At 44.3% G+C, this 18,848-nt stretch overlaps 1 protein-coding gene across 1 annotated transcript in view; it reads right to left on the minus strand.

The window, feature by feature from the left end:
- Positions 1-18,848, minus strand: part of NUP160 (nucleoporin 160) — a 1,937,143-nt gene that overhangs the window by 1,311,437 nt on the left and 606,858 nt on the right. The window contains exon 14 of the mRNA XM_069623088.1: positions 2,330-2,429. Within this exon, the coding sequence (XP_069479189.1) occupies positions 2,330-2,429 (100 nt within the window). The remainder of the gene's footprint in view (positions 1-2,329; positions 2,430-18,848) is intronic.

The raw sequence follows: 18,848 nt of genomic DNA on the forward strand, positions 1-18,848 counted from the left end.
CAATTTGTTCTGGGCGTCAGCCGCAAATCCAGACGTCCTCCGTCACAAGTGGCGCCTGACCACTGTGCTGGTGGCCATGGACTTGCCCACACAGTCCGCCATGTTCAGTCCTGATTGCAGCATCCTCCTTGCCGTCCGAGACCAAGGACATGCAACCGTCCCTAGTCGCTCCCTCCGGGGAATACTCGGCCACATTGGCCAATGCTGTCCAAAAGCCGAAGGAGAACTTTGCCATGGCACAAGGAGCATTCATGGGCCGCAGTGCAGGACCTTATTGGCCCAAGCGTCGAACTTCTCCAGTGAAAGGGACGTGGAGGTAGAAGTCATCCGGCAAACCGTTGCAGCTTGAACCACCAAGCTTTCGGACCAAGCCTCAGAGGAAAGAAAAGGGGTCCGACGGAGCGGGTCAGTGCTTCCTTGCCAGATCCCTTTCCACTGCGCGAAGAAAGATACGTCCCTCCCACACCTCCAATACGGGGTCCTCCATTGCCACATTGAAGATATGATATATGATATTGCATTTGTAACGCACCTATACACAAGTGTTTCAAGGCACGAGGGGGCAGGAGCGTGGGTTAAGAAGGTCCTGCACTGCGGCACATTAATGGACCTTGTGCCATGACAAAGTTCTCCTTCGGCATTTGGACAGTGTTGGCCAATGGAGCCAATAGTATACCCCGGAGGGAGCGATGAGGGACGTTTCATGTCCTTGGTGTCTGAGGGCAGGAGCATCTCTTTCCAGGGGCATCCTCCAGAATATCGCAAAGTTACTGAACGTTGGACCTGGACTGAGCAGATAGCCCCAGAGTACAGTTCACCTTAGTCATTAAGTGCTGAAGGGTGGTTTGAGGCTATGCTGGGGTGGGAGCTGACAATGTCCATCTATGGGGACGTGTTGAAGCCACTGGCCATCAGTAGGTCCTCTGTCAGGCCTAACACGTCCAGGTACGCTGTCAGTCAAAACAGACGAGGTGAGACCCTGCAGCGCTGTAGCCATAGCCGACGGCACCATCGCCTGTACCAGTGGCACCGAGGAGAGAGCTGCCGAAGCCTTGGCAGTAGGTCTCATTCCTTTCGGTTGGAAAAAGGTACCTGCGCTGGCTGGTCAGAGGACTCCCTGGAGCCGTGGCTCTTCTTCGAAGAACCAGACAAATGTCAGTGCAGGCCTTGCAAATTATTAAAAATTCCACTAGACCTGCAGGGCGAGTTCCTCATATTACATACTCGACCTCTAAGAACTGCACTTGCTCCAAGTTGACTTGTGACGAAATATTTACCAATTCTTTTTGTAAAATGGTGCATGTCGCCATAAACGCAATACAAATTTGCTGCAATGCTGTCAATCATGCACAGTGAAACCTGTATTTGCAATTTACAGCAATCAAAGTGTGTTTGCAGTAAATGAAAAATATGTTTAGCATCCCCATACTCGCCAGCAAGGTCGAGTATCATGTAAATAGTGCTCAATGCATAAAAACTACTCGCCAATGCTTGTGGGCTAGTAGACTTTATGAGCCCTGCAGTGTGAGGACTCGCTCTGGGAGCAGGGCCTCTTCATATGCGGCTTCCTTTCCTTGCGCGGCTTGTTCTTCAGAGCGTTGTTCCGTGCTGTGCAACCTCAACCGAGAATGATGAGCCTCATCCTTCACCTTGTGGACAAATGTGAATATCCTCGCCACCCTTACCCAGAGGGCCTTCTGGCCCATGGACTAGCACAACCCGCAATCCTGGGTGTCCAGGTCTTTACCCCATAGCAGTATAGGCAAATTTGGTGTGGATCCGAGACCGACATCTGCTAGCTGCAATTCGTACATGGCTTGAAGCCTTTCACTGAGTAGGTATGGCGTTGTTTAGAAAAATAGAAGCTCGACAAGCGTGTTCCCAAGTAGCAAACAGATTTGTGGAACAAAACAACTGAGGTCACAGAGCTGAGACACACACACACACACACACACACACACACACACACACACCACCCCCCCCCCCCACTTCCGGTGCGGCGCAGGCATGTAGAGGCATCGGGCGAAACCAACGCAGAGCCGTGTTGCGCCTACTGGCACCAGAAAGGTTGGCAGAGAACAGCTGCGCTGTAATAGTGATATCAGAAATGAGGAATCAGTTGGAGGAAAGAATCCATTACAATGGTAGATGTTCCATCGGTATGACTGAATGATTGGCTGTGGCAACTCATAATACTTGTTCCTTCACCAATCACACATCATAAGCAGCGAATGGTGACTGCATCCTCACACCACCAGATACCATGTGCTGTGACTGGTGGATGCTACCAAAAAATGACACTAGTTTGACAGATAATCCTATTTCTTACCATCAGTGATCATGCTATCATCCTCCATCAGCAGCTGCTCATCTGAGACAAGGTAAAGGTGGTCAACCGGGGAGCAGGGAACAAGAAATGACAGGAAACCCTGGAACAGTGAAAGAAAGATACAGCAGTAAATTTCTCAAATTCAGTCCCGCATCACAAAAATGTCACACCTGAAAGGTATTTCATTTCAATTAAAAGGTGCATGAGGTTTCAACAACATATTAAGGTATCATGCACAGGTGAGGCGAGGGACGCTGCATCAGTTCAGGCTCAAAGGACAAATAAGGCACAATTTGCAAAAGTTTCAACAACTGTAGCGACTCATGTACAAAGTAATGTTTGGATGGCGATAACAATGACAGGGCAGAAGAAGAAAAGAAACACTGCAGGTCACCTTCGAAAACAGTAGAGAGGTATTGGGTCTTTTGTTGGAAAAGACACAAACAACGTAGGTGGAAATTTGAACCCAGATAAGGCCACCATTTTTGTTCTCTTGGATCAGAAAAGTCAGTTGATTAAATCAGTAAAAGAATATGGACGGTCGAGGAGGGCCCATGCAAAAAACTGAAGAGGGTGACTAGTGACAAACCTGGCATCCGAGAATGGGATGGCAAAGACCAAGCATCAGGAACTAATGCAATTCTACTCATCTTGGGAATACCAAACTGGTTTGCCAACCCCTTTTTCCGGTTCAGTGCTCATCCAAGGCCTCACCAAGAATGGCTCTCTAAATTGGCCAGTGAGGACAGGCCACTTGGGGTTAAGTTTAATCAGCGTTAACATTCTTCTTTTTGGGTGAAAAGAAAATGATGTTGCTGCACGAGTTAACTACCACTGCCTGCCAATGGAGCAGAGCCCAAGGCCACTCGAACCAGATCTCACTTGGGCCTGAATGGGATGTCTGGGATTCCTGGCTGGAAACTGCATTCAGAGTCTGTGCCTGAAAAGTATTCAGAGAAGGTCTAACTGTGTCAACCAGTGTTGGGGAGAACTTTCAATTCTGTGCTAGTTCCCTTCAACCTTAGAGACCCCCAGTTATTTTGCTGGACTTGGGGCTTGTGATTTTTTCCTCCTGAGTGGTTGGGACCTTTTTTCTCACTCCCTCATGTAATTTTTCCTGACTAGGATTTTTTGTGTTTTACTGTTTTATGGAGTCTGAAAAACTCCATAGGTATCTCCCTTTTGCATAGTGACGCACAGAACCTTAGGTGCAGTACCACTAAGAAGTCCCTTGGACTTCTCTTAATGTTTAATTACATTTTCTTGGGTGAACTATTGTTCCCAAGAATAGTAAGATGATCCCTGTCTTACCTTTTTCTTTGTGGGACAAGCAGACAACAACTTACTGGGGGGTTACTTAGTAATTCCCTATCCCACTTCTCATGTACCATTTTTTGCTACACTAACATACTTTAAATGGCTGGTGGCAGTGGTTTATTTTTACTACCAGTGTGCATTTCTACCGCAGGCTGAACCCATGGGCGCGTTTTTTTCCAAAACGGCCGTCTTCTTTTTTCCCCATTTTGTGTGTGTTAGTTCTTTCTTGGCTTTTACTCGGTTAGTTGAAACCGGTCTGAGCCCTTTGTCTTTAGGTGTGTCTGTGTGAAACGAGTCCCAATCGCCCGGCTGGCTGTCCTGAAAGGCAAGCCACTCTGCTGTGCGATTGAGAGCCTAGACTGTGAATGAATGGGGAAATCGCATAAAAAGCGAGGTTTTTGCAACTAGAGGAAGAGTCGACCACTGGAGAGGAACATCCAAAGACGGCGAGACGCTAGCAGCACCCTCGTGGAATGTGAAGTGTCTGGTGAAGCCCTGCAGCTGGAATGACCCAGTTTTCAAATCGACTGGGAAGACCTTTTACGGAGTGACTTCCTCCCTTGGGCTACCAGAGACCTACACAGGAGCACCTGAATCACAGTATTAAATTAAAATAACCTAAAATTAAACTCATGAACCAATTACCTTGAGTCTACCTCTGCGTCATATGTTCATCTTTACTTTAGGCTATCTCAATCCTAGAGGTTGCACCGATTAAGCACCAATCACAGGAATGCCATTTTCAAAAATTGAATCGTTAACCAAGAACAGAGCCGAGACATTAGGTTTCACAGATGAAGAAGCCTTGAGAAATTTGAATTTAATCAAAGCAACTGACCGTGACCTTGGTACCAACAATATACCTGAAGAACTAGTGACACAAATGGAAAGGCTACTACTATATCCCAATGCTATAGAGCTCAACGCATTCCAAGAGGGTTACGGATTGATTTAGAACCCACATTGTGGAAAGATAACCCTGAATTTGTTAAAAAATGGAGAAAGATCCTTAACAAATGTTCATTAGATCTGATCACCCTTACAATATAAGAACTTTCCAAATCTCTAGAATCAATTGACCGTGAACTTGAAACTATCAAAACACAACTGGCATCCTTCATCACTAAGGAGGAACTAATGCAGTTACTTGAAGAGTAATTCGAAATTGAATACATACGAAAGAGAATTAGAATCTAAAAAATTCTAAGTTCAGGAGGGATACGCTCGACTATAAGTTGGACATCGTATATAGTTGGAAAGAACACTACCAACAGGAGGTCCCTCATACCCAAGAAACAAAAGAACCCCCAACCCGGATTACAGAGACATTTCAAGCAGAGAAACCGTCAGTCCCGGCCTCTTTTTTTAGAACGAGCGCGACTAGAAGAGGCAAAAAGAAAACAAATATACCCAGGAAAGAGACTTTGTTCAAAGAAAACGTAGTGATTAATATCTCAAACCATACCTTAACCAAATTTGAGAAATTAACATTACAAAAAGGTGTCCTTTGTACCACAATATAATAGTTCTCTGTTAAAAGAGAAAATCAGCTTTTCCAAACTATCTCGGAAAATGAAGCTGAAAGTATTCTTCGCATCAGATCAAATTGAAGAAACAGACAATTGAACCAGAATATCTAGAAATGAGACCAACAAGTACCTTCATACCTCAGATACAAAACACCATCTTAGAGTCATTCCAGAAACAAGTACTTATCTAAAATCAACTTTCAGAGATAATCTCAAACCAATTTCTCTCAGAGAACAACAAGTACTAGACCGCCTTTGGAGTAATCCAGAACTAACAATAAAGCCAGCCGATAAAGGCGGAGCACTGGTCCTGATGGACACTGAGAAATACACAATTGAAATTGAGAACCAACTACTGATAGGCAGAAACCTGTGCAGTTCCCTTTGGGACCACTGCAAAAGATTTAGGACTACAGGTGGTTGGCAGTAAACCCAATTGGTAGCAGTCTGTACCACACAGATTTACCTGGTAGCCGTGGCTGAGCAGTCAGACTTCTCTCAAGATGAGTTAGGCAGTATATAGAGTATACACAATAGGTACAGAGACACAGTAGCACAAGCAAACACTGACCAGAGCTTTGGTGTAAAAGTATATAATTATTTATTTAAAGACACTTGTGAATTACACTAGCACAAAAAGAGGCAAGTAAATTCAACACACAGTCACTATTATATATATACATCCCTGATCACTTATTAGACAAGTCTTAGTGAGAAACACCACTTATTTTCAGACAGAGGTGAGCGCTTAACCTAAGATGGCAATCTAATAAGTTATATAAAAAAAGGGAGGGAAAAGGCAGAGTTATAAAAGCACACAATTTCAATACTTTTCTAAGAACCACAGTGAGGCAGGTTAGGCAAAGTCTACTGGGGAGCAAGGAAGTTCAAATGCCAGGCCCACTCTTAGAGAGAGCAAGCGAAATGTGTCCAGGATCAGACAGTGGGGTTATGCCCAAAGAGACTTTGTAGATAACTCACTTTTCCTGACTTGATCTCAATCTTTTGTGAACTAACAGGCCCCAGGCTAACCCAGGTTAGAAAGTCGAGGATTTACTGTCACCCCGAACGATCTGTTGCAAGGGAAGCCAGGCGGGACACAGTACCTGAAATGGTAAGGACGCTCCAGCGGGGGCAAGTCAGTGTTTCGTCCAGAGGAAGAGGAGTTCTCGACGTGGAGGAAAGATGAAGGTCGTTGCACTGCCAGGGAATCAACCAGCCGCGGAGTTTTCTGGCTACAAGGTACTACCCTTTTCTTCGCGGTAGTGGTAAACCGTGGTATACCGGTTGCCGGGGTGCTTGGCACAGGCAAGGCGGCCACAAGATGGTCCAAGAAGGTGAAAAGACGGGCAAACTGGTTATCGCCACCAGTCAAAGGAAGAAGACTCTCCGGACTGGAGATCTCCAGTGTTGTCGGGAAAAGTGGTGAGATGGTTCAGCAGGGCTCCACCGGTGTTGTCGTCGTTGCAGGTCGGCTCGGCTTCTCCCTCCGCAGATTCTTTAGGTCCTGTGGCGACTTCTGAAGTTCCAGTCCCCAAAGCCCTGCTTTTATGCAGAAAACCCCCATTCATCAGTCCTAGCTGTCACTCAAACATGCTAAGTGGTGAGCCGGGCGGCTCACCAGTGAGCCAATTACACCAGAGTGCGACTTGAGTTGCCAAGGCAACTCAGTCCAGGGTGCCTAAACCCCCTCCCACACCCCCTGTGGTACCCAGACAGAGTGGCACCACTTTTGGAGGCTTCTGTGGAGAAGCCCGCCAAAAAGTGGAACAAAGGGTTCGACTTGGGTTGGAGTCATAGAAGCGAACACAAATGCCATTTTGGAAAAAAATACCAACCCCTGAATTTATATTAATTTAATAAACCGGCGGTATGTTCGAGGCTATATTAAAAAGTGGTAGCCTCGAAAAATGGGAAAATCCCATATGAATGTATTTGCGGTCGAATATAAAAAGTAGTACCCACCGCCACCAGCCAAAACTCGGTCGGGGGGGACTGGACAGTGCCCCCTCGAAAAACAGACCCCGGGGCAATCGAATTGCCCCGACCAGTACGTCCACAATAGGATGGTTTGTATTGGTTCTGTTCACAATTTGAAGACTAGTAAAGCCAATGGTGACTTTACATGCCCTGGGAGACAGTAGTTAGTCCCAGGGTATGGAGTCTATGTTTGGGGGTCGCTACGACACCCCTGGGTTACTGCACGGGGGTGCTGTGTAACCCACATACCAAAAACACATGAAGCCCTATGGGGTAAAGAACCCAATAGCCCATACAACACATACAAAGTCAAAGGAACACCTCAACTCATGCCTAAGAGTGGGAGAAAGAGTCTCACTCTTAGCAGGAGAAAAAAATAAACCCCAAAAATCCAGCAAAGCTGCTGGGAGACTCACTAGGTTTGGGAAATTAGCCTTAAGAGAATTCTCCCCAACAACTACGTGACCAAGACACATACTTAGAAGTAGTACGAGGTCTAATTATATCGGTTCTAGAAGAAGAAGCAGAAACTGAAGGTTTAATTAACCATCGGACAAGACAATTCCTTACAAATTTACATCCATTAATGCCAGTTATCTATACATTGCCCAAAATCCATAAGAATCCACCGGGGAGACCGATCATAGCGGCAACCAATAGCTTACTAGAGCCTCTAGCCCAATATATTGATAGAGCTGTCCAACCACTAACACAGAACTTTACAACATACATTAAAGATACCAACACATTTTTGATGAAATTACACAACATTCAATACAATGAAGAAACCAACTATCTATTCACCATGAACGTGACAAGTCTCTATACAAACATCACACACCAAGGAGGTCTCGAAGCCATAGAATGGCTGTTACTCAAGGAACCAGAAGCATGTACAGCAGACTGCCTCTTTATTTTGAAACTACTAAAGCTTGTGCTAAATAACAATTGCTTTGTTTGAGGAAAGATATTTCGTTCAAATCTCTGGCACCTCAATGGGGGCCTCAATGGCCCAACTTATGCAAACACATATATGGCATATTTGGAAGATCGAAATGTGATTAACAACAAATGGAACAAACATCTCAAATTATTTGTAAGGTACATTGATGATCTATTTGGCATTTGGGACGGCATCCTTGAAGAACTCAAGGCATTTAACTTTATGGACACATTGGCTCCCAGAATTAAATTTACCTCAAAAGTGAGCAAGTCATCTATTGACTTCCTAGATGTAAGTCTATACGAAAGGCAACAAACTACAATTTTTACGAAGTAAACAGATCGAAACAGTCTTCTGCATGCTAGAAGTTTTCACCCAAAAAATACCTTTTCCGATATTCCTCTTAGTCAATTTCTGAGATACCGGAGGATCATCTCTGTGATGACACCGACTACATCAGCAAGTTTCAAGATTTATCAAAAAAATTTGAAGAGAGCCAAACAGTTAAACAGTGTGCAAATAAAGCCACACAAATCCAAAGACAAGAAGCTCTAGGCCCTAAGGAAAAGAAAAAAAAACGGACAATCTTGTGTGACAACTTACTCAAACCAGAGCAATAAAATAAAGAGGATTGTGGAAAAACACTGGAAAATTCTGACATTGGATCCAACTTTGGCAAAATTATTTCCAACTCCGCCACTATTTGCTTACAGCAAAAGCAGATCTATACGAGATATTTTAATCATAGCGGATTTCTCAGCAAAAAGAACCATAAATCTAAAATACAAGGGAACTCTCCCATGCAATAACTAACAATTTGATAAAGGGAGAATACATCAATCACCCCCAAAGGGGCTATCAGATCAACTACAACACCCATCAACTTGAAATAGTAAAAATATCATCTATGGGATCAAATGTCCCTGCAGAATTTTTTTTACGTAGGAGAACAACAAGAAAAGGGAAAATTTGCTGGTCCGAACACAAATCAAACAGACTAAAAAATGACCGCTCACCAGTAGCCCAGCATTTCTTGAGGGAATCACATTCAATAGCCCAAATCAGATTTACCAATTTGAAACATACAACACTGTCAAGAAGAGGAGGAAATAAGGCAAAATGATTGGCACAACATGAATTGTTTTGGATTGACCGATTAAACTCCATGCACCCGACAGGAATTAATGTGGATTGGGATATGAGCGGTCATCTCTAAATGGCCACAAGGTATACTCTCTGAAAATTGGTACTTCACGAACATTTGACTGATGTTTCTGCTACCCAGCATCTAACACTCAGAACAATAAACCACAAACATACGCTAAAATGAGAAATTAAAACATTTGTATTTTTTCAACAGAACGAGAAATGCATTAGATCGCATTTTGTTATGAGACGAAAAATCCTACTTTACTGACTCCAAGTTGGACAACAATATAAAATCCTAAATTACACATTCATGTTACCCGGAGCAGAATAATCAAATAAGTGATCAAATAGATTTACTAATTGTCACAGACAGTAAATCAAGGAAATACTTTATTCACCGGATTAATACCATCAGTTATGACAACACTCCAAGATGGCACCCGGAACAATCAGGAAACACAATGCAGGCTGCATTACTCATGACCCACCACCGTTTCCCGGACAACGGCATTGGCAAGAGCAATACGGACAGAGAACACTCACATCTGGTCTTTAGAGTACACAGAAGCTGTTACTCGCCTCTTTGAACATGATGTACAAACGCTACGCAAAGGAAAAGAATAGCAGGCAGTGAAATAACATTCGGAGCGTCAACACGGACCTGAAGACGATGAACATCGAGTTCTACATCTCATACGGAGTTCAGCAAGTAAGTCGGCACAGAGTGGATTGTTCGATCGCATCACGGCATATTTTGAAAGAATGCTATTGGCATTATGACACTCAGAAAGCTAACCAAGACAAAAGCATTTTTAACCACTTAATCATACACAACCATTTTACAGATGGGATATCCAGTCGAGGCAGCGCACAGAAGTCACGCAAATTGAAATCAATTTAAGAGAGCACCAGATAACCATCCACACGTGCAATTCAATATACATCATTAAGTCCAGAACCACTGTGAAGACTGAGTAGATAGAATCTTATTCCTTGTAAATTCAGACGAGATTACCGTGGAGTGGGACCGAGCACTTATTGTTGAGCGACTCTGACCCACTCATGGTTTTAGAAAACTGAAGTCATGACAAGTGGTAGTAAAACATGTATTTCTTTACCAGGTGTCAGCTTAACATAATGTTGAGCCCCAGGTAATCCAAGAGTGTATTACACTCTATTGAATATATTATATATGGCATTTGTAACGCGCCTATACACAAGTGTTTCAAGGCGCGACGAGGCAGGGAGGGGGAACAAAGGGAAGACAAAGGGAAAGACAGACAACGATCCTACTAGGTCAGGTGTCATTCAGATCGCGCAAGTGCAAGAGTAGAGGGAAGGGAAAAAGTGCAAGGGGAAAGGGAGGGGTATCTGTTCCAGTAAGTGGATACAGAAAGGACACTGGTCAGTCCTTTGTTTTCAAATTCGAATTAGCTACTAAATGAATAAGATTGAAATATAATTTAAGACTGATATCGATTTATTTTGCTTTATTTTGCTTATTTTCAGAATTAAAATTGGAAACTGTACCTGATGAAGGGCTAGTCCCGAAACGTGTTGTACAAATTTACGATTCCAAATTGAGAGACATTGGTCTACATTGAAAATGAAATGAATTTTCAGTTTTTTTATGGACAAAAAATGACAAAGGTTGAAATAAAATTAAAATAATTGAAAATTATTTTGTAATATTTTGTTCCAAATTCAAATGTACATTTTTTGAAATATACATTCAGATTTACTTAAATGAGTCCATTGTGGCGTCTAATCAAATTAACATTATATTTGTCTTGTTGAGAAATTCTTAAAGGTTACGACTGACGATAGTCAGACAAAAGTGTGCCCCGTTAGCCCACCCTTTTTTTAGGTGGACCATTCTCCTTTCCATAACCAACTAGCCTCAAGACAAGCTTCCAGTTGGCACAAACCCTGCCTTGCTGTGCCTCACCAGAGCTACAGAAGTCAATGCCCCCTGGGTCCTGTGACCATTGACAAGTGCATCGTATTGCGAAGTCCAAATACGGCCAAATCTTCGTGGGCATCCAGAGGACCCTGTAGAAGCAGGAATTCATGCTCCAGAGTCAACCTCACCAGAGTCCAGAACCGAGGGAGCAAGCAAGCTTCTTCCAACCAAAGTTTTCGTTCTTCATTGACGCAGAGGAAAAGGCGCCAAAACACTGAAGTTCTGCTGAAACAAAGGAAATCCATTGCTGGGGAGTCCCTCTGCCGACTACTGCCACAGGAGCCCGCCAGACATCCTCGATTTTGTCACCACGACCAAGTTCCAGGAACAAGGGTCTGCCAAGTTGTAGCAAGAAGGAATCCAGCTGGAAACATTTTCTTCGAATCACAGGTACTGTGGGACTTGGGGTTTTCACCTTTTAGACATAAGTTGTGCTTCCTATCTTGTGAAGTACTTGTTGGAGTGGATCTCAACTCACCTGCACAGGCCTAACAGCTTGCGCTCTCTACAAAGTAGCTCACTTGAGTTACTGTGATTTATTCTGAACACACTAACTTTGTAAAGACTGTATTCAAGAAGAAGTGCATCAGAACTATTGACTTTGTCCATCGACTTTGGCTGTCCTAGCTACCTAAAGGCACTGCTCTGAACCTACTGGTTTAGGCAGTACTTGTTCCCTCATAGGTTATAACTACTGACACTATTATTGCTGGGATACAAGTTTACCTGGCTCCCTTTAGGAGATTGCAATTGTTTTACAAACTGTTGAAAGTATGTTCTAAATCTTCTTCTAACCTTTCCTTCCTTTCAGAACTCAATAACTGAATTGGTAACAGTAAGTGTAATACTGACCTTTACTAAATGATACCATGTGCTGGAACATGTGTTAGCATAAGAAAAGTCTTCACCAACTTTTTTTTTCTTTTAAAAACTGAATTCTAACTTTGATTGAATGTTACTAGTAGATGACGCTTTTGAAAGAATGCTTATTTAGACCTTGTGTACATTATAAATAAATATGTATAGATAACTTTAAGTGTACTTACTGATTCAACGGTCCAGCTCTACAGATCACAATACTCTTCTTAAGATAAGCTTGGCTGCTCAGACACACTACCAACGTGTGTAGTACATGCCTATATTAAAAAGTGGGTTACCAAATACCAAACAGATAAGTCTTGTGTAGTCCTCACCAGTTAGACTGCACTAATTCTTACCCAACAACCACCAGTGATTCAGTGAATTGCAAAATGTTCCATAAGTATGCCACCTCTTGACGGAAGCCTACCTTGCACTCAACTACTTATTTTCAGTTTAACCTGGGTGTCTCCCCTCTTACATGGTCCAATGCAGTGAGGCACAATGAAGCACAAAAAGGCACTGCAAACTCCAAGAATATAGTGCGGAAACTGCTTCTGCAGGACCAGTCTGACTAACCAGCGTTAGCAGCAAACAATCCCCAAGAGTCCAGAGGGAACCAACAGATTGGTGCTTCCTTACCCAGTGGTCACAACAGGGTTGCAAACCTTAAGGCTTCACTAGCCCCAGATGAAACCTTGTGTTGGGTCATAGCTCCTGTGCCACGGCTCTGGCTAGAGACACCTTATCGTAGTTCAGTAAACAATCTTTGCCTCCAGTGTTTCCTCATCCACAGACCCACTGTTGTAGAGAAATAATGCACATTGAGGACGTTGATGGGAAACCATTTATAATTGCAAGTTGACATAATATAGTTCTAGAAAGTGTTAAAAACTAGGTCTCAAATCAGCCGAGCACTGCAAACCATTGTGAATGGTGGTTAATCAAGCATAATCGAAAGATAGGCATTGCCAAGAATGATGCATTTACTCACATTTGAAACTGCAGTACCAGCGCAATTATTCAAAGAAATACCTGTACTGATAAAATTACATTAAAGCACATTAATAAATTCCTCTTTAGGTCTACCACAGTTAAAGAACATGTTTTATGTTGATTGTACCCATTGGTAGCAAAGTTATCTCCTGTAGACTTGATCTTGCGTGGCTGTGATGGGCTGGATAAACAATTTGGTATTTTACTAACTCAAGAATAGGCCTCCCCAAATACTTCATTGTAATAGTTAATTTGCTGTATGGTAACTAATGAACCAAAAATGTATAAAAAGGTGTCATTTTAATGGGGATGGGGTGATGATGGAATGTAATATTAAGGTAACAGGCACATCTCTGTTCTTGCCTGCGTTTTTCTGCAGTGCTGCTATTAGAGTTGACAAACTAAAATCGCCTAAAGGAGTATTAGGTAAGCATTGATGCAGTCACACAGACTACACAACACTTATCTGCTTGGTATTAGGTAACCAATATTTTGGTATAGGTCTGTATTACTCAAGAGGGGTAAATGTGAGATGTACAAATGAAACCCGTAAATACAAGTATCCAAGTAACATTTACACTGAAGGTTTCTGTTAGTTATTTAATTAACATCCATTTTTAAATAAAGCGTCCTTTAAAAAGGCAATTCATGTAACAATGTAAATATATTTTAAAAATACTTCTTAAAATCAAGACAAGTTAGTGGACAATCTTTGAATATGCTTCTTACACAATATCTACACCCTGAGGTGACTTCAATCACAAGGACAGTAATGGCATTTATATATCCAACAAGTTATACTTTGCGGATTCTGAGGGTGCAGAAAGGAAAGGTTTAAGGAAGGAAAAGGTTAAACAGGTTCTCAATAACGTGAGGCAACTAAATCTTCCAATGAAGTCTAGACAAGCCTTTTCCAGCAGTAAAAGTTCACAACAAGCTACCACTTACGAGGGACAAACAATATCAAAGTCAATGGACTAGAAGAGTCTTTGGGGAGCCAAGATAGCCAAAGTCAATTGCAACACAGTCTATGGAGCCGAGGCACTTCTTAGATCAGAAACAGTCTAGCACTAAGTTAAAGAGTTTGTAGAAAATCATTTGTAGGGTCACAAGCTGTTAAGCCTGTGAACAGAGAGTTGGAATCAACTCTAAAAAAGTAAGCCACTGTAATTCCCAACTGAGAAAAGCACAGCTAAAAGACAATTAGGTAAGTGCACCAAGTCTAAACAGTACCTCAGATTTGAAAAAGAGTGGTCCAGCTGGATTCAGTATTGCTATAGCGGTGCAGACACTGTGATCCTGAGCCTCAGTCGCGGGGACAAGACGCAGGACGTCTGGAGGGCCCCTGCAGAGGTTCTTGGTGCGGTCATCGGCAGCTACGGGCTCTTTTCATTACAGCAGCACTTTGCGATTTCAGCGCTTGGCAAACCGCATTGTCGCAGATCTTGGATACTGGTTGGGCTTCCTTCACTCCTTGGGTCCTGTAACTCTGGCGAGGGGACTCAAGCTTTGGTCGTCCTGCTTCTGGAGGGGTCCTTAGGAGACTCCTGGAGCTTCTAGCTGGGTTTCAGACGTTTCACTCAACTACGGATTCCTCAACCCCCTGGCCCTCGATTCTTGCAGCAAGTCGGGGGAAGATGGTCCAGTGGAGTTCGTCTCGGGGTTAGTTGGTCCCACTAACCCAAGAGCAGAAGTCGTCCCTTCCAGAGCTTCTCTGTCAAATTGAAAAAGGAGTTTCAGCACAGCAGCAGGGCTTCACCGGGCAATACAAAGATCCAAAGATCCAGGAGGATGCAGCAAGCTTCGTTCACAGTCTTTGTGTCTTTCTCCCAGTGGTCAACCTATTCATGCACAGCCTAGGCTGTCCATTACACAGCAGGGTGGCTGTCCTGAAAGGACAGTCAGCCAGCCACTCAGGACTGGTTGCATTCAGGCATCCGCAAGACAAAGGACAGGGGAGAATCGGGACCCTCCCTCACCATCACATCCTGTCCTTCCAGACACTGCAGCCAGAGGCAGGCTTCAGGCCTGAAGCCCGCCAAAGGCAAGAAAAAGGGCTCGAATCTGTCTCAACGCACAGAGTAAAACCCAAGAAAGACCTCACAAACAGAAAATGGTGAAAAAAGACAGGGGCCATTTTGACACAATGGTCACCCACGAGTGCTGTACTGCGGCAGACTGTTCAGCCTGCAGTAGAAAAGCAAAATGGTATGAAAAATTAAACCACTGCCACCAGCCATTTGAAGCAGTGAGGGTAACTAAATTGTTACATGAGAAAGTAGGAAATGGGGCTAATTAACCCCCCAGCACTCCACATAAGATGGGGTCTGCTGAACCTACAAAGAGAAAAGGTAAAGAAGTCAATTTCACTTTACTATTCTAGGGACCTGTAGTTCACACAGGAAAAGGTATTGAAACCTTATGACACTGCCTTGAAGGTGCTGTGTGTCACCATACAAACAGCAGATGGCTACGGAGTTTGCCAGACTTGAAATACAGTGAAAACACAAAATCCAAATCAGGTAAAAACACGAGTGAGAAAAAGGTCTCACTCAATCCAGGGTTAAAATTAAAAAGTCCCAAGTCCAGCAAAAGAACCCGGGTCTCTAAGGTGGGAAGAATTAAGCATGAAAATGAAAATTCTCCATAACAAGGAGTCCAGTGCTAGTGCCACTAGAAAGTTCCAAAGAAATCAACAGGACAAAGTCAGGAGGCCATCCGTAAGAATAGGGAAATTACGGGGGCGGGCACAAGGGCTTGCGACCAAGATGGCTGCTTCCTTTTAAGCTATGTGTGAGAAAGACTGGAGGACAACGACACTGGCTTCTGCTGCAGTGTGCACAAGCATTTAATTGCGGGATTCTGGTGGTGGAAGACCAGGAGTGCCTCAGGTGTTACCTGGTGGCTGATCTGTGGCTTGAGGGTTTAGTGTGGTGCTGTGAGGGCTGGCGAGCTGCTGGAACTGAAGTGAGACTGAGGAGAAGCCCGCCCAATGGAGCTTGTTGCCAGTAGACCTAGTGGCTGAGATTTAATCTTGCAGTGGGTGCCCCTGTGCAAGGAGGAGCGGAGAGGGTGCCCTGGGGGAGAGTGCAGGCCATCCCGAAGGCCTCTGCACCCCGGTGGCAGCAAGCAGGAAATACTGGCGGCGAAGAGTTAGGAGGCGTGAATAACGGGAGAGCCCTCCGGTGGCATGCATCAGGCACTGCTGGGGAGCGCGCCTCCCTGGCGCAGTGTGCCCCGATGCTGCTTGCTGAGCTGCTATCCCCGTTGCGACTCTGCTATGGTGGCGGACCGTTAGTCTTAGCAACTGCAGACACTGGCTGTGTGAGCCAGTGGGAGCTGTCTGATTCAGGGGCTGCTCCTTGATGGTCGATTGCTGGTGCTAACAAGGCGTATAGCGGCACCTGGACTGCTGCTATGCAACTCTGGGCAGTAGCCTGGTTGCTCTTGGCTTGTGCAGCTTTCCTTGGCCTGCTAGGATCTCCCCTAGCAATTGCTACCTGAGCTGTGACTCTGGGCGAGTTTACCTGTTTTACTGTTCCTTCAGGTGGACCCTGTGGACTGGCCTAGGAAGGGAGGGGGGGGGGGGAGGTTTGTTGACCATATACATGGCCAAGGTATATAAGAAACAAGGCTGCTTGCAGTTTGGGACCAAGGAAGGGACGCCTGCCAGCACAGACAGGATGTCTACCCCAAGACACATGTGGTGAGAAGAAGGGGGATGCTCTCCTGGATCGGACCCTTGAACTAGTGGGGGCAGCCCCACCCCAGCTCAGGAAATAGTGCTCACTGAGATTAAAAGTGGGTTTGCGGCTATTAACAATCTGGATGGCATGGGCTATTAGGTTGACAGGATGAACTCCTAGACAAGAAAAATGAGGGCAAAACCAAGGTTGAACAGAAGGTAGGGGCGCACACAGGTTTTACCACCGAAATGAACCAGGCATTGCACACATTGCAGAGAGAGGTACAGGGTATCAAAGATAAGGTGAGGTCCCGGCGGAATAATATTTTGGTGAGAGGGAGACCAGAATCCATACCACAGCAGAATATGGAGATCTTCTTGGAGGAGTTTATAAAAGAAGTCTTGGAGGACCCAATGCTTTTGTCAGAGTTCCTAGTTGAACAGGCCCATCGAGTGTCACCGCAAGTGCCGAGGCGAGCCAGAATCCACGCCCAGTTATTGCACGTTTGCTCAATTATAGGGAGCAAGATGTGGTGCTTCGGTGAGCTCGGCAATCTACGATGCAAGGAGGCTAGGGTCTAATTTTAGTCTGACTTTACGCCTTATGTGCAGCAGGCCAATCTCTTTTTGCCAGCCAAGAGCTCTTAGGGAGCACGGTTTACAATACGCAATGTTTTACTGTTCAAAGTTGAGCGGTCCATAACATGAGCCACTGCTTTACTGATCCGGAATATGTGCAGGACTTTCTGGAGACATTGCCTAAGGACTGAGGCACCAAATGTGAGCCATGATTCATAGATCGCATGGTCTTGGGAGTGCTGATGGACCCCCGGGTGAACCTTGCTGTGCTACATGCTATTTAGCAGTCTGTTACAATCTTTGTTTTAGTTTTTTGCTGTTGGGAAGCACAAGCACTCTGCATCAGTATGTGCGACTGATTTTCAGTTTTTTTAATACATTTATCGAAACGTTCAAATGTTGTTACAATCCACCACAACAAAGAACAAGCAAGTAAACACAAGGTATATCAATTACAAAACAGTGTAACAGTAACCATTATCTATAAGCAAAAAAGGGAAGTGGGAGAGGAAAGAAAGGGAAGAAGGAATAAAAAAGAAAGAAGAATAAAAAGGGATGAGGGTATACCGCAACCGTAAAACTCATTGAAATTATCCCAAATGTCAGAGTATACATCTTTTTTCTTGACCTGGTAAGTCACTCTCTCTAAATTAAACAATTGATAAATCCTGTAAGCAGTCACTGGTATTCTGATGGTCATAAAGGTAAAAGATACAGTTATGCTGTCATGATCCTTGATGTGGTCGGCCTCCTCCTCTTGCGTAATGTCCACGGGTGGAGCCAATTGGGTTGCCGAGTTTGTCATCCCTAGTGTTTGCCTGCGTTGCCACAGGGGGCGTTTGGGGGAGGGATACAGGGGTGGGAGGGTTTAATATGGGAGGGTTCGCTGAAAGTTGGGGTTGGGTACTGTGGGAGGGGATTGAAGGAGTGTATTCTGGTTGGGTTGGGATTAACATTCAAAATGGTTCACTTATTTGGTAGAGCTGGTCTAAATGTGAAGCTGAATGCACGAGGGACCAGCTGATGAGAGCAGTCGGTGCCATGTGATAGTACATACAGCCCAGAATAGTTACGATGGCGTATTTTAACAGTTGAATGTACGCGTGCTTCGCAACCCGCGTAAGGTGCAGAAAGTGGTGAGCCAGGTTCTGAACTTTGTCCAAGATTACAATCAGAGTAACAAACCAACCAATAGGAGATAGTGGGCATCATTTTCTGATACCAGCAGTTCATCAACTTGCGAGGAACAAAGTTCACAAGCTTGCGCTTCAACATCAAGCGAGAATAAAGCTTTTTTTAGGCTAGGGCCAGCCTCAGGGACGGAGACCCTTAAGCCCTTAAGCCCAAAAAGAGAAGATTCAGGACAGATCAAAATGAACTTTTACGAATACCAGGAACAATGGGATAGCCTCATTGGCACTCCCTAATTTTCAACTTTTCAGGAACTGACCAGACGGAAATATAAACTATTTCTCTCAGAGGGTTTACGTTTTGTACGCACTGAAGACATGAATCCAAAC

This window comes from Ambystoma mexicanum, chromosome 11, assembly GCF_040938575.1.
Source record: "Ambystoma mexicanum isolate Mex_15411 chromosome 11, UKY_AmexF1_1, whole genome shotgun sequence".
Classification (NCBI taxonomy): domain Eukaryota; kingdom Metazoa; phylum Chordata; class Amphibia; order Caudata; family Ambystomatidae; genus Ambystoma; species Ambystoma mexicanum.